Source organism: Macaca fascicularis, chromosome 2 (genome assembly GCF_037993035.2).
Source record: "Macaca fascicularis isolate 582-1 chromosome 2, T2T-MFA8v1.1".
Taxonomy (NCBI): domain Eukaryota; kingdom Metazoa; phylum Chordata; class Mammalia; order Primates; family Cercopithecidae; genus Macaca; species Macaca fascicularis.
The window spans coordinates 98903772-98917956 of record NC_088376.1 but is presented as its reverse complement, the minus strand read 5'-3'; the positions used below and the strand labels follow the sequence as shown (position 1 = coordinate 98917956).

At 39.0% G+C, this 14185-nt stretch overlaps 1 protein-coding gene and 1 pseudogene across 6 annotated transcripts in view; both read left to right on the top strand.

The window, feature by feature from the left end:
- TRANK1 (tetratricopeptide repeat and ankyrin repeat containing 1) overlaps positions 1–14185 on the top strand; it is a 117962-nt gene that overhangs the window by 59374 nt on the left and 44403 nt on the right. For 5 of the 6 annotated variants that reach the window (XM_015445636.4, XM_005546621.5, XM_065540342.2 and 2 more), the window contains one exon: positions 11607–11777. The exons of the other annotated variant lie outside the window; for it this stretch is intronic. In XM_015445636.4, the coding sequence (XP_015301122.2) occupies positions 11607–11777 (171 nt within the window). The remainder of the gene's footprint in view (positions 1–11606; positions 11778–14185) is intronic. 6 annotated transcript variants of the gene reach the window in all.
- On the top strand, positions 5681–6462 carry LOC102131970 (chromobox protein homolog 3 pseudogene; annotated as a pseudogene).

The following is a 14185-nucleotide window of genomic DNA, read 5'->3' as shown; positions in this document are numbered from 1 at the left end:
AGTGCTCTATAGCCATATGTGGCTTAGACTCTGTATGTGGCTTAGAATAACAATTTTATACTAGTTCTAATACAGAAACCCTAACTTTCTGAAAGTTGGGAGGATAAAATGTGAAGTAAAGAGAGGGCTGGCTGGGTGTGGTGGCTCACACCTGTAATCCTAGCACTTTGGGAGGCTAAGGTGGGTGGATCACTTGAGCCCAGGAGTTTGAGACCAGACTGGGCAACATGGCAAAATTAACTGGGAGTGGTGGTGGGCACCTGTAGTCCTAGTTACTCGGGAGGCTGAGGCAGGAGAATCACTTGAACTTGGGAGGTGGAGGTTGAAGTGAGCTAAGATCACGCCACTGCATTTCAGCCTGTGTGACAGAGCAAGTTCCTGCCTAAAAAAAAAAAAGAAAAAAAAAAAAAGGAGGACGTTTTCTTCCTTCATATAGATGTCAACATAGGCTTCCACTATGACCTCCAACGAAAGAGGCTTCTCAGCTCTCACAGGCTCCTTCTCCTTCTTCTGCTTTCTCCCAAACCCTCTTCATCTTCCTCTTTTTCATCAGGGAAAATCTTGTCTCTATTTTTTTAAATGTTTTATTTTGAACTAATTTTAAACTTACAGAAAAGTCGCAAAAATAGTTCAGAGATTTTCTGTACTCCCCTCACCCAGCCTCCTCATAAAGTTATCATGTTATATAATCAAAGTTTAGGCCAGCACAGTGCCTCCTGCCTGTAATCCCAGCACTATGGGAGGCCAAGGTGGGAGGATCACTTGAACCCAGGAGTTTGAGACCAGAGGCAACATAGTGAGATCCTGTCTCTATAAAAATGAACATAAAAAAATTAGCTGGGTGTGGTGGCACAGGCCCGTAGTCCTAGCTACTCAGGAGGCTGAGGCGGGAAGATGGCTTGAGCCCAGGAGTTCGAGGCTGCCGTGAACTACGATCGTGCTGCTGCATTCAGCCTGGTCAATTGACTGAGACCCTGTCTCTAAAAAATAAAATAAAAGCAAAGTGTAATTATCAAAATGAAGAAATTAACACTGATATAATACTGTCCACTAATATACAGACCTCGTATGAGTTTACCAGCTTTTTTTACTAATGTACCTTTTCTGTTCCAGGATCCCACATTGCATTTAGTTTTTGTTTCCTTAGTGTTCTGTAGTCTGTGACCATTCCTCAGTCTTTCCTTGCCTTTTGTTACCTTGACCCTTTCGGAGAGTAGTAGTCAGTTATTTGGTAGACTATCTATCAATTTTTGTTTGTTTGATATTCTGTTATGACTGGAATGAAGTTACGTGTTTTTGGTAACAATATTACAGAAACGATTTTGTGTCCTCAGTGAATCGTACCAAGGGGTTCATGATGTCAATAATTCTTATATTAACCTCGGTTATTGGTCAAGGTGTGATGTTGGAGCTTCTCCACTCTAAAATTACTATCTTTTCTTTTGTAGTTAATGAGTATCTTGGAGGGGATACTTTGAAACTGTGCACATACCTTGTTTCTCCTCAAACTTCTGCCCACAAATTTTTTTATCCATTGGTAGATCTTGACAGCTACAGATATTACTATGGTCTTTGATTAATGTTGATTTAAAGTTTTTCTTCTTTCTGTCTCCATTTATTGTTTGAAATATTTTCTTCCCCCTTCCCCCGCCGAGACAGAGTCTCGCTCTGTATCCAGGCTGGAGTGCAGTGGTGCAATCTGGGCTCGCTGCAACCTCTGCCTCCTGGGTTCAAGCGATTCTCCTGCCTCAGCCTCCCGAGTAGCTGGGATTACAGGTGCATGCCACCACGCTCAGCTAATTTTTATATTTTTAGTAGAGATGGGGTTTCACCATGTAGGCCAGGATGGTCTCGATCTCTTGACCTCAGGCGATTCACCCACCTGGGCCTCCCAAAGTGCTGGGATCACAGGCGTGAGCTACCACTCCCACCCTATTTCTTGGAATTCTTCTGTAATGAAGAGCTGTTCCTTCTCCCTGTATATTCAATTATTTAATGATTTCAGTATGGACTCGGATATTTATTTTATTCTATGGGATAAAATCCAATGCTATGATTATTTATTTTGTTGCTAACATTGCTCCAGCTTTAGCCATAAGGCATTCTTCAGACTGGCCCCTGTGTTCCTTTAAAAAGTCCCCATCTTTATTTGAGCACTTCCTTACTTTCAGACACCACAAGGTGTTCCACGTTCATATTGCGTGTTCCCTGTCCCAGCCCTGGAATCATCCACTTCTCTAAGGATCCCTGGTTCCTATCGGAGCATGTTAGAGGATACAAGATCTGGTACTAGGTATGCCATTGCTAAGTGGAGTGTCATTGTTTCTAGGACTTCTCGGCAGATAAGAGCTAGGACATACGTGTATGTGCACTAACTGATGAAGTAGTATATAATCACATGTAGGATCTATATAATACAGATGTACATCAATAATACAGTTGTAGATCTGTATTATTGTATCTCTCTGTGTATGTCTATGTTAAAAACCATGAGTTTATACTGATACCTCTGATTCCAGTCCAAACACCATGATCATTCAGCCTTTTTTATTTGTAACATTGTTCATCTACAATATATTTATACTTACTCAGTTTATGAGTTTCAGACTAGGTAACCCATAATACCTCTGTGAGAAACACATTTACTGACTAGATTTATATTCATTTTATGTTCATTTGTATTCAGCGTTTTTTGTCTTTAGCCTTTGAGCATCCTGTTAAGATACTGGTAGTTCTTTTCTTTCCCACCCCCTTTACTATGGTTTTGTTAGTAATTTGTAGAACACTCAGACTCATTTTTTTAGTGATTGTGTTCCATTTTTGGATTCGCCCCACATCCTGATTAATTTTGTTTATAGTTTGGGTATATGAAGGGCCTGTGAAATATTACCATCATTCTAGGAGTCAGAACTTAACAAAAGATAAGCTTAGAGAAATGTCACTTCCTTCTCATCCTTGCTCCCCGGCCATTTCCATTTCCTCTTCCTTTCTGCCCCCTGCCCATCCAGTCTTATAGATTATCAGTTTCTTTAATTTCAGGCCTATTCTTTCTGGATTTCTTTTGCAGCAATGAGCACACACATGCTATTTTCTTATACCTCCTTTTTTTTTTTTTTCTTGAAGAGTTTCGTTGTGTAGTTACTCTTTGGCACTTTTTCTTTCTTCTCTTTTCTTTTCTGTGTGTGTGTGTGTGTGTGTGTGTGTGTGTGTGTGTGTGTGTGTTTTAAGACAGGGTCTTACTCTGTCACCCAGTCTGGAATGCAGAGGTGCAGTCTTGGCTCACTGCAGCCTCACGCACCCAAGCTCAAGCGATCCTCCCACCTCAGCCTCCTGAGGAGCAAAGACTAGATATGTGCTACCATGCCTGGCTATTTTTTTGTTGTTATTGGTAGAGACAGAGTTTTGCCATGTTTTCCAGGTTGGTCTCAAACTCCTGGGCTCAAGTGATCTGCCTGCCTTGGTGTCACAAAATGCTGAGATTACAGGCATGAGCCATTGCACCTCACCTGATTTTTTTCACTGAGAGTGTGTCCTGGAAACCACTCCATATTAATTCATATGTATAAATGCATATGTAGTTTTGTTAGATAATATCAACTTTTCATCCAGGAGAGGGTTGTACCAATTTGAGTTACCACCAACAATGTGTGAGGGTGCTTCTCTCACAACAGTCTCACCAATAGAATTTGTTGTCTTATTTTAAAAAGTTTTCTGATCCCATAGGTGAGAATTGTTCTTTTCAGTATAGTTTTAATTTGCATTTCTCTAAGTGTGAGGTTGCACTTTTAAGAATGTGTTTAAGAATCATTTAATACTATGAATTATATATATGTTCATATCTCTTTCCCATTTTCTATATGGTTTTTGGTCCTTTGTCCTCAATTTTTAGGAATTCTTTGCTCATTAGCTTTTGTCCGTGGTATATATTGCAATTATTTTCTCCTAGTTTGTCAGTTGTCTTCTGACTTTGGTGTTTTTTGTCATGCAATTTGTTTTTCTTTTTATATAGTCAAATTTATCAATCTATTGTTTATTGCCCCCAGATTTGGAGTTACAAAGTCTTTCCTTACACCAAAGTTAAAGAAGAACTCACCCGTATTGTCTTCAGGTGCCTGTAGTGTTTCATTTTTTTACATTTAGATTCTTGGTCCATTGTAGTTTATTGTAAGAATGTAGCTTTACTTTCTTCCAAATGATTACCTATTTGTCTCTGTACTATTTATTTAAAAGTCTGTCTTAACCTCAGTAATTTGAGATGCTACTAATGCTGAACTTTCTGTTTTATTCTATTTATCTCTTTGCCTATTCATGTGTTATAGGCGTCTTTGAATCACCTTTCTAAAAACCAGTTTAAAAATTTTCAGTACACTTTATACCCACCAGGATGACTAAAATAAAAAAAGATAACAAATGTTGACAAGGAAATGGAAAACTTGGATCCTTCATGCATTGCTGGTGGGTAAGAAAAACGCTGCATCTGCTTTGGAAAACAGTTTGACAGTTGCTCAGAAAGTTAAACAGTTACCATAAGACCAAATATGTCGCTCATAGGTATATACCAGAAAAAATGTAAACATGCCCAAATAAGAACTTATACATGGTTATTCATGCCAGCATTATTCATAATAGCCAGAAAAGTGGATACAACCCAAATCTCTGTCAACTGAGGAATGGATAAACAAAATATGCCATATCCATGCAAGGGAATATTATTCAACCATAAAAAGGAAGTACTGATACATGCAACAACACGGACGAACCTTGCAAGCGTTATGCTAGGTGAAAGAAGCAGACAAAAAAGACCACATGTTATGTGATTTCGTTGATATGAAATGTCCAGAATAAGGAAATCCTAGAGACAGAAAGTAGATTACTGGTTGCCAGGGGTTGGGGAAGGGGGGAGTAGAGAACAACTTAACGTGTATGAGACTTATTTTAGGGGTGATGAAAATGTTCTGGAATTGGATAGTGGTGATGGTTGTACAACTTCATAAATATACTAAAACTAATTAAATTATACAGTTTATATTTATTGAGAGAGATTCTCCTTCTGTCGCCCAGGCTGGAGTGCAGTGATGTGATCTCGGCTTACTGTAATCTCTGCCTCCTGGGTTCAAGCGATTCTCCTGCTTCAGCCTCCCAAGTAGCTGGGACTACAGACATGTGCCACCATGCCTGGCTAATTTTTTTTTTTTTTTTTTGCGATGGAGTCTCGCTCGCTCTGTCACCCAGGTGGAGTGCAGTGGTGTGATCCCTGCTCACTGTAAGCTCCGCCTCCCGGGTTCATGCCATTCTCCTGCCTCAGCCTCCTGAGTAGCTGGGACTACAGGCACATGCCACCATGCCTGGCTAATTTTTGTATTTTTAGTAGAGATTATGTTTCACCGTGTTGGCCAGATTGGTCTTGGACTCCTGAGCTCAGGTGATCTGCCTGCCTCGGCCTCCCAAAGTGCTGGGATTACCGGCATGAGCCACCACACCCGGGCAAATAATACACTTTAAAAGAATGGATTTTTTGTTATATGAGCTGTATCTCAACTGAAAAAATATTTTAAAGGGGGAAAATATTGAAAGTTCATGCTTTTGATAAAAAAAAGTTCATTGGATCTGGCTTGAGCTTAAGGTGCACAGGGTTGGAGATGCCACAGACCCATGACCCAGAAATGCTGAGAGGCAGTGAATAGTGGCTCTTCAAGTGTGCAATAAGAAAAGGGCCTCCAATCAAGCTACATTGCAAACAAGGGGAAAAAAACAGAAAGGAAAGAGTAAAAACGTTAGAGAATTTGTGGTGGAAAAAGTAGTAGATTGATACGTAGTGAAAGGGAAAGTGGCTATTTCTTCAAGTGGAAGGAATTTACAGATGCTACAGACCTGCAGATGGAAGAACATCGTGAAACAATGCTTGGTTACCTGAAGAAAATTTAGATTCTCCAGAGTTAATTGAAGCATTTATTAATTCCCAAATTAAGTAAAGAAAAGAAATTACAAAATACTGTATCTCACAGTAAATCTGATGACAGCGAATCCAAGAAGGAAAAAGATGCTGCTGAGAAACCAAGAGGGCTTGCTAGAGGTCTTAATCCTGAAAGAATAATTGGTGCCACAGACAGCAATGGAGAATCGATATTTCTCATGAGACGGAAAGATTCAAATGAGGCCAACTTGATGCTGGCAAAAGAGAAAAGTGTGGATTTTTCTTAAATTGTAATTGCTTTTTATGAAGAAAGACTAACTTGGCATTCTTGTCCAGAAGATGATGATGATGATGATGATGATGATGATGATGATGATGATGATGTGTGTGTGTATAATATAAAATATAAAATCTGGGTCTTGGTTTTTCATTTACTAGTGTGAAGAAATAACTACATTGTAATGAAAATCAAGTTTGATATGTTCATTTTCAAATGGTGTTGGGAGAGTTGTTGGGTTTGTTGTTTTTTTTCATCAATAGCACTGGTTACTTTGAACAAAGAAACAAGAGCTCTCTGTAGTTGCTTCCTTTATCAGTAAAGAGCATTCGATACCGTGGTATATTATTTCCTCTGCAGTAGAGAACAGATTTTCTAAATGTTGGGGGAAATTCTCATAGTCATTAATCATAACTTGGCTTCTCGTAAGCCTGAGAATCATTCTGGTTGTTTTGTTTTGTGTATGTATATGTAAATGGTTTTCTTTCTTTTTCTTTAAACAATTGCCAAAACAAAAGTCACAGGGAAGCCCATGCTTCTAATATGCAATCATTCTGAGCAACCCAAGGGATAAGTCACTTCCAGGTAAATTGAAAATTTTCCTGAAGCCATGTGTATCAAGTGAAATAAATGATTCTAATTAGTCAGGCAATTTAAATTGATAATTTAAAAGCATTTATATCTAAAAATGCAATGGTTTGTTAGCAAAATTCCTTAAAGAAAAATTTTATTATTGCCAACAACCCAGCAGCCTCCCTATCCAGGATGAGGAAACTAGGAAAATCCTAGTACGTTTTAATTAAACAAGACAGTTAAATGGGCATTTAAAAAGATTCTTTTAGTGAGCCATTTTTTTTCTTTCTTTTTTGTTTTGAACTTTTATTTTAGGTTCAGGGGGGTACATGTGTAGGTTTATTATATAGGTAAACTGCATGTCATAGCGGTTTTGTGTACAGATCATTTCATCACCTGGGTAGTAAGTATAGTAGCTGATAAGTGGTTTTTTTTGATCCTCTCCTTCCTTACACCTTACACTCTCAAGTGGGCCCTAGTGTCTGTTGTTTCCCTCCTGGTATCCATGTATTCTAGTTGTGTAGCCCTCACTTACAGGTAAGAACATGTAAGTTGAAATCCCTGTTGCTACATTGACTAAAAGGTCATGATTCATGGAATATCTAAGATGTGGCTCATGGAAACTAATCAGATGGTTAGAGATGTTGGCAGTTTAGGACCTGCAGCTGTAAATGAGTGAACAAACTCTTGTAATCTAATCCAGTGGTCCCCAACCTTTTTGGCACCAGGGACTGGTTTTGTGCAAGACAATTTTTGCACAGATGGTGGGGTGTAGTTGGGGGTGGGAGAAGAGGATAGTTTTGGGATGAAATTGTTCCACCTGAGATTACCAGGCATTAGTTAGATTCTCAAGAGTGGCAATATAGATCCTAGATGCCTCACATGCGCAGTTCACAATAGGGTTTGCACTCCTACAAGAATCCAATGCTGCTACTGATCTGACAGGAGGTGGAGCTCAGGTGGTGATGCTCGCTCTCCTCCACACACCTCCTACCGTGAGGCCTGCTTCCTAACAGGCCACTGACCAGCACCTGTCCACAGCTGGGGGGTTGGGGACCCCGATCTAAACTATTGACTCGCATGTTTTTTCTTTACCTCAACTCATTCCTCACATGTACGCTCAGTCTTTTCAGTGTTTGTTTTACTTGTTCAGCAGAAGCCAGGAAAAACAACTTGGTATTAATCAGAATGTTATCCAACTGTATATCGTTTATTATTTAAAATACTGGTGAACGATGGTCAGTACATAGTTTCATAGTTTTAAACTCCTTTAAACAATTCAGACACTTCCAAAGAATGTGATAAAAAGTAAATCTCTTTCTACAAAATCAACTACTAAAACATTTTTTTGTGAGTTTTGCCAGTAATGTATTTTTATAATGCCAGTATTTTCCCTTTTAAATATAAATGTAGGTACGCTCTACATTCTGTTCAGCAACAATGTATCTTAGTCATCTTTCCCTAATAGTATCGGCATGGCAGTTTCATTTTTTTAACAGCTCATACTGATAGATGGTTAAATGTATTTTAGTTCATTTTGCAATTGAAAACAATGCTTGGAGACCATTCTTTTTTACGTATATGTTTGTGAATCAGTGGGGTTGTATCTATAGGATGATTTCCTAGTTAAGAAGTTGCTTGTTTGAAGGAATTGTACATGCTATTTATTTGGATATATTTTTATTTTATTTGAATTTTAAATATATTAAAAAATCAAAAGGTACAAAATGTATACATCAAGGGTCTCTATTCTTCTCTGTCCATTAGGCACCAAGGAATGAATGTTACTAATATCTTAGATTTTTTTTCTGCAAATATTTTATGATGTACAAGTAAAAGCGTATATGTTTAAGATGTGCTAGCATATTGGTATGTATTTGGATTTTGAAAGCTATTGATAACTTAAACCCCAGAAATGTTGCCTGAACACTGAGTTTATTATCTCCTTCTTAAGTATTTTTTGGTACATACAGAATCAAGAACTCTCCAGATTATTTAAGTTGGCCTAAATTTTAAACCCATTTGAAAAAATTGCAGCATCAGTTGGGCCTTAGAAATCTTCAGCTTTGTTTGTAGTTTGGTGGGTGCTTGTTGTTACAATGGTCTCTTTGGCTCTGGTGCATACAGATTTGAGAGGCCCAGGACGGCAGGGGCTCAGGAACTCACCAGAGCAGGGCAGCAGCAGAACCCAAGTCTAGATATGGTTAGCTCCTAAAATTGAAGAAGTGAGGTTGGATCATTGCATGTGTCTTGGTTAGAAGCTACATTCAAACTGGTTTAGGCAAGAAAGAGAATTTATTGTCTCATATGACTGAAGACTCCAGAGTTTGATTCAGTTGCTCGCTCCAAAGCTGTCTTCAAGAGTCTGTCTTGCCTCTTAGTCCTTTGTGTGAAGAAATAATTACGTTCTAATGAAAATCAAGTTTGATATGTTCATTTTGAAAGTGTTGTTGGGAGAGTTGTTGCGTTTGTTTGTTTTCATCAATAGCGGTTTGTGGTTATTTCTTCTTTCTGTTAGTTTCGTTTTTAGACAGGCTGCCTTTCAGTTAAGGCCACCAGAACCTTCAGGCTTACTTTCTGCCAATTTGTCAATCTCAGTCAAAGAGGATGCCTCCTCCCAATAGTTCAGTACAAGTCCTCCTAGTGTGTCCTAGTGACCTGACTTTGGTCACATGTCCTCTATGAACCAATGAATCACTAGAGCCAGAAGAATGGAATGATCTGATTGGTAAGGCCCTGGCCAGGATTTAGCCCCTGGAAGAGGGTATGGGACAGAGCCAGAAGAACAGAATGATCTGAGTGGCCAGATCCTGGTTAAGTGTTAGCCCCTGGACCTGGGCGTTGGTGAAGTGGTAGAGAATGTGGTTGTCACAGGGGTGTGTGTCTGTCTTTCTGGTGTTCACACCATCAAATCAGGTAAGGCTGAGAGAGAGGAGGTGCTTTCTCAAAGGAAAACTGGGTGGTTCTCAGAAAAAGGGAGAATGGATACTGACGAGACAAAAAAATAAGTCTAATTCGTTGGCGGTTTTCAAATTTTGCTTCCTTATCCCCTTAAAGAATTTTGAAAATCTGTGTACCTCTCTGTAGGTATTTAAGTTGATATGTGGAATTTTGTATAATTTTGTACACATGGATATTTTAAAATAAAACTGTTAATTCACTTCTTTACTTGTATTTAATAGAATGGAAATGACGTCCTTCCAACGTTTCTGTGATTGTAAGGCTGTAAGCGTTACTTTTTTTCTGGATTGAATTATTACTAATTATCAATATGAAGCTTATCAAAACAACATAAATATAGTAAAATTTCTATAATTGTTAAACATAAAAATAAAATTCTGGGGGGAAGTAGGTAAGGATAGGTTATGTAGTGCCTTTTAAAAGAGGTTTTGCAGGTATCAGTTAGTTTTAATTGTCCTTTGGGTTGATACCTTGGAGGTGAGGAGTTTTTAACCTCCTTTGGGGCAGTATATTATAGTTATGCTGTGTCACCATACACTTAGGGGCTTGAAACAACACCCGTTTATTAGCCCACAGTTCTCTAGGTCAGTAAAGTGACATGATGTGACTGAGTTTTCTGCTCAGTGTCTTGCAAGGCTGAAGGTGTTGGCTTTGACTGTGTTCTCATCTGGAGTTCTGGGCCGTCTTTTAAGCTCACATGGTTGTGGAAGAATCCAGTTCTTTGCCATTGTCGATTGAGATCCCAGTTTCTCTGCTGGTTACTAGCTACAGGCTGCTCTGGTTATTAGCCAGAGGCTGCTCTTGGCTTCTGCAGGCCACACACATTCCTTGTCCTGTCTCCTGTATCTTCAAAACCAGCAGAGGAGAATTTCTTGTGCATCAAATCCCTCTCATACTCTGAATCTCTGACCTCTAGAACTTTAACCTTTAGGACTCATGTGATTAGGTCAGGCCTCTTTGGATAATCTCCCTATATTAAGGTAAACTGATTTGGGACCTTTGTTTCATTTGCAAAGTTTCATCACAGCAGGACCTAGGCTAGTATTTGATTGAGTAACTGGGAAAAGGTGTGGATGCACAGCAGGTCAGAAATCTTGGGGGCTTAGAATTCTGCCTACCACAGTGAGATTCTCAATGGGCAGGAAATATGACTTAATTTTTTTTTTTTTTTTGTAAAGTGGGAGAAGGGCAGTTGCCTTCTCAGGAGGTGAATTTTAGGAAAGCTTACATATGGAAGTTGGAGATTAGGCATTGATTCATTTAACTTTCTGTGCCCATTTAAGCCTGTGTACCCCCAGGGATATACCTGTTTCATTCTGCAAACAGTTGCATCTGTGACCACAGACATACCTTGATGCTTGGCAAATAGATACATCAGAGCAGCAAATGGAGTTGGCATCCAGGGAGTTGGGGCTAGGAGGGTGGTAACAGTGACAACAAAACAGCCCTTGATGCCAAAGCAATCACTGCTTTCATGTCCTGTCTCCAGGCAGACTTTTCTCCTGGAAGAATATTTTGTTTCCTCTCTAGGGAATAAAGAAATCTGAAGTCACAGCTTGATGTTATCCTTACAGCTGTAACTGTTGCCTAGTAACAAGATTCCCCCTCTCCTTGCTTGTTACCAAGGAGAGGGGAGAAAGGTAGAGAGAAGCGCACTTCTGAACCTCTTGAAAGCTATTGTCCTTCCCACTCTCCACAGAACTCCTTGCTTCAGGGAGTTGGGTGGACTACCTGAGGCTAGCAGTTGAGGCTCCACAAACAGAGGACCCTAGTCCTTTTGCCCTGGGCTGCTTGGGAGGAGATTGAGAAGAAGAGCACTCATGGGGACATCTTATGGTAGGAACCACGACAAACCCCCCTTCTCATTTTGGCCTGCCCTAGGACAAACAGAGGATGTGCAGATGCTCCTGCGCTTTGGGGCAGATCCCACTTTGCTGGATCGACAGTCTCGGTCTGTTGTGGATGTCCTGAAGAGGAATAAGAACTTCAAAGCCATCGAGAAAATCAACAGTCACTTGGAAAAGCTAGCTACGTGTTCTAAGGACCTATCAGGTACAGCTTCCAGTGTATTAACTTTTGGGGGGCATAAAACTGGTTCTGTGACATTAGATACAAATCCGTTTATCTCTTTTTGGTATATATATGGAAGTGAGACCTACCAATCGTTGGAAAACTTGTTTGCTTTTTTTTTTTTTTTAAAGGTAGAATGAGACAGCTCTTATTTAGAGAGATGCTATGACATTCTGGGAACTTTTCCAAGTCCACCTTTGGACAGTGTGGGTGATTTTTTTTTTCCCATGCATGTACACAGCAAAAAAAGGAAAAAAATTAGAATATGAGATAACAACAATGAAGTCTATTCCTTAGAAACAATTATGGCCAACAATTTAAAATACGCATATGTCTTTATTTCTTGGTTTATCAATTTTGGACAGCATCTGCTGACAAGACCACATAAAAGATGAAGTGCTTGGCTGTGTCAGTCCCATTTGTTGGGTTTTGTCTAGTAATGCTATTTGTATTATTTATATTCTATTTCTTAACTCTTGAGATTTTCATGCTTCATCTACAGATTGCTTCTAAAAATTGCAAATTAGTGAATGACATTTTCATGGTAGTAAGATTATGTAAATGTTACTTTTTCTACAACTAGTAGCATGGGCAGACCCATAGAAAGGAATCACCAAATGTCCTGAAAACTTTGCTCTTTAAATGTGATACTCTTTAAGCATCTCAGTTTAATGAAACATGTATATATTTTTATACTTCTTATAGTTCTAACACTCATACATGACTCCTATGGTACTGTTATCCACATAGATTTCCTCCTTGATATGTTGGAGTACTTGGTCAAGTAAGTTTTTCATGGAGGAGGCATAGATAGTAGACTTACAGAATTTTTGAAAATGTCTTTCTTTTATCCTCATATTGATGGATAATTTGTCTGAATATAGGCATTGTTATTTCATCAATAGTAAGTTACACTCCCTGCCTTCCCGCCTGCCAAATTTTAACTTCTTTGAAATGGGAATGTGTTTTATAATCAGTGATATGTCATAGTTTAATGGCAGCCTTTTCTGTTTTGTTCATCAGTATTTATGCTGTCTTAGTTTTATGAAATATACTGTAAAACCTTGTTCCTCATAACTTTGTATAAATTATTTCATTATCTTCTAGCCCCCACTACTACTGATAGAAGTCTGATGTCAGTCTCATTTTTTCCCCCTCTAGAATTTTCTCTGTCCTTGGAGTCCTGAAATTTCCCTATATGTATCTAGATGTGAGTCCTTCCTCATTCTTCCGGCTTGGCACCTGTTGGCCCCTTGCGTTCTGTTTTCTTAGCCCAGAGGAATTATCTTCTATTATTTTGTTCCCATCCAAGTCTCTTTTTCTCTTTGCCACTGCTATTAAATGGATGAGCTTCTTGAATTTATAATATATGTCTCTGTACCTTTCCCTACCACTCTCTATCTCCTTTTCTCTTCCCAGATCTTTAAATTCGTCTAAAGCTTCTACTTTTATAATTCATCTTGTCCATCACTGCATTTTTTAATTTGGAAAATTATAGTTTTAATTTTGAGAACTCTTTGTGTTCTGATTGTTTCTTATCTATAGAAGCTTATTCATGTTTTATATTTGCCACATCTTCTTGAATTGCATTTAAAAAAGCAAATAACTTTTTAAAAAAACTTTCTCCTTTCTTCCCTGAATTATTAATGTTACTTTTGGGGTTAGTTGACTCATTTTCTTTTTTTTTGAGATGGAGTCTTGCTCTGTTGCCCAGACTGGGGTGCAGTGATCCGATCTCAGCTCACTGCAACCTCCCATCTCCCAGGTTCAAGCGATTCTCCTGCCTCAGCCTCCTGAGTCACTGGGATTACAGGTGCGCACCACCACACCCGGCTACTTTTTGTATTTTTAGTAGAGACTGGGTTTTGCCATGTTGACCAGACTGATCTTGAACTCCTGACCTCAAGTAATCCACCTGCCTCGGCCTCCCAAAGTGCTGGGATTACTTAAAGGCGTGAGCCACCGTACCTGACCTGACTCATTTTCTTGCTTCTCTTTTGTGCTATTCCTTTTCCCTAATTATCTTCTGATCTTTGGATGGTTTGTATTTATGATTGAAGGACTAGATTGATTAATACTTAATAGTTGGTTAGCATGCATTTCCTGCAGTTATTTAAATGTGCTTCCCTAGAAACACTCCCTCCCTTGAATGTGCAAGTGGGCAGCAAATTGCAGGCAACCTGAAGAGGCCATATGTTGGGGTCGGAGATAGTCTGTCAGGCTGTAGATGATTGCAATTGCCGGAGTGAGAAAAGTTTTATGTGAGGGAGATTAAAGCTGCTTTTTAAAACACTTCTCCCTCAACTCCATTTCCCCATTTATGTTTTAATTTTTAATTATTTATTTTAAAGGTGTCATTTCTATGAGACTGTGAGAACAGGAGAGAGGGG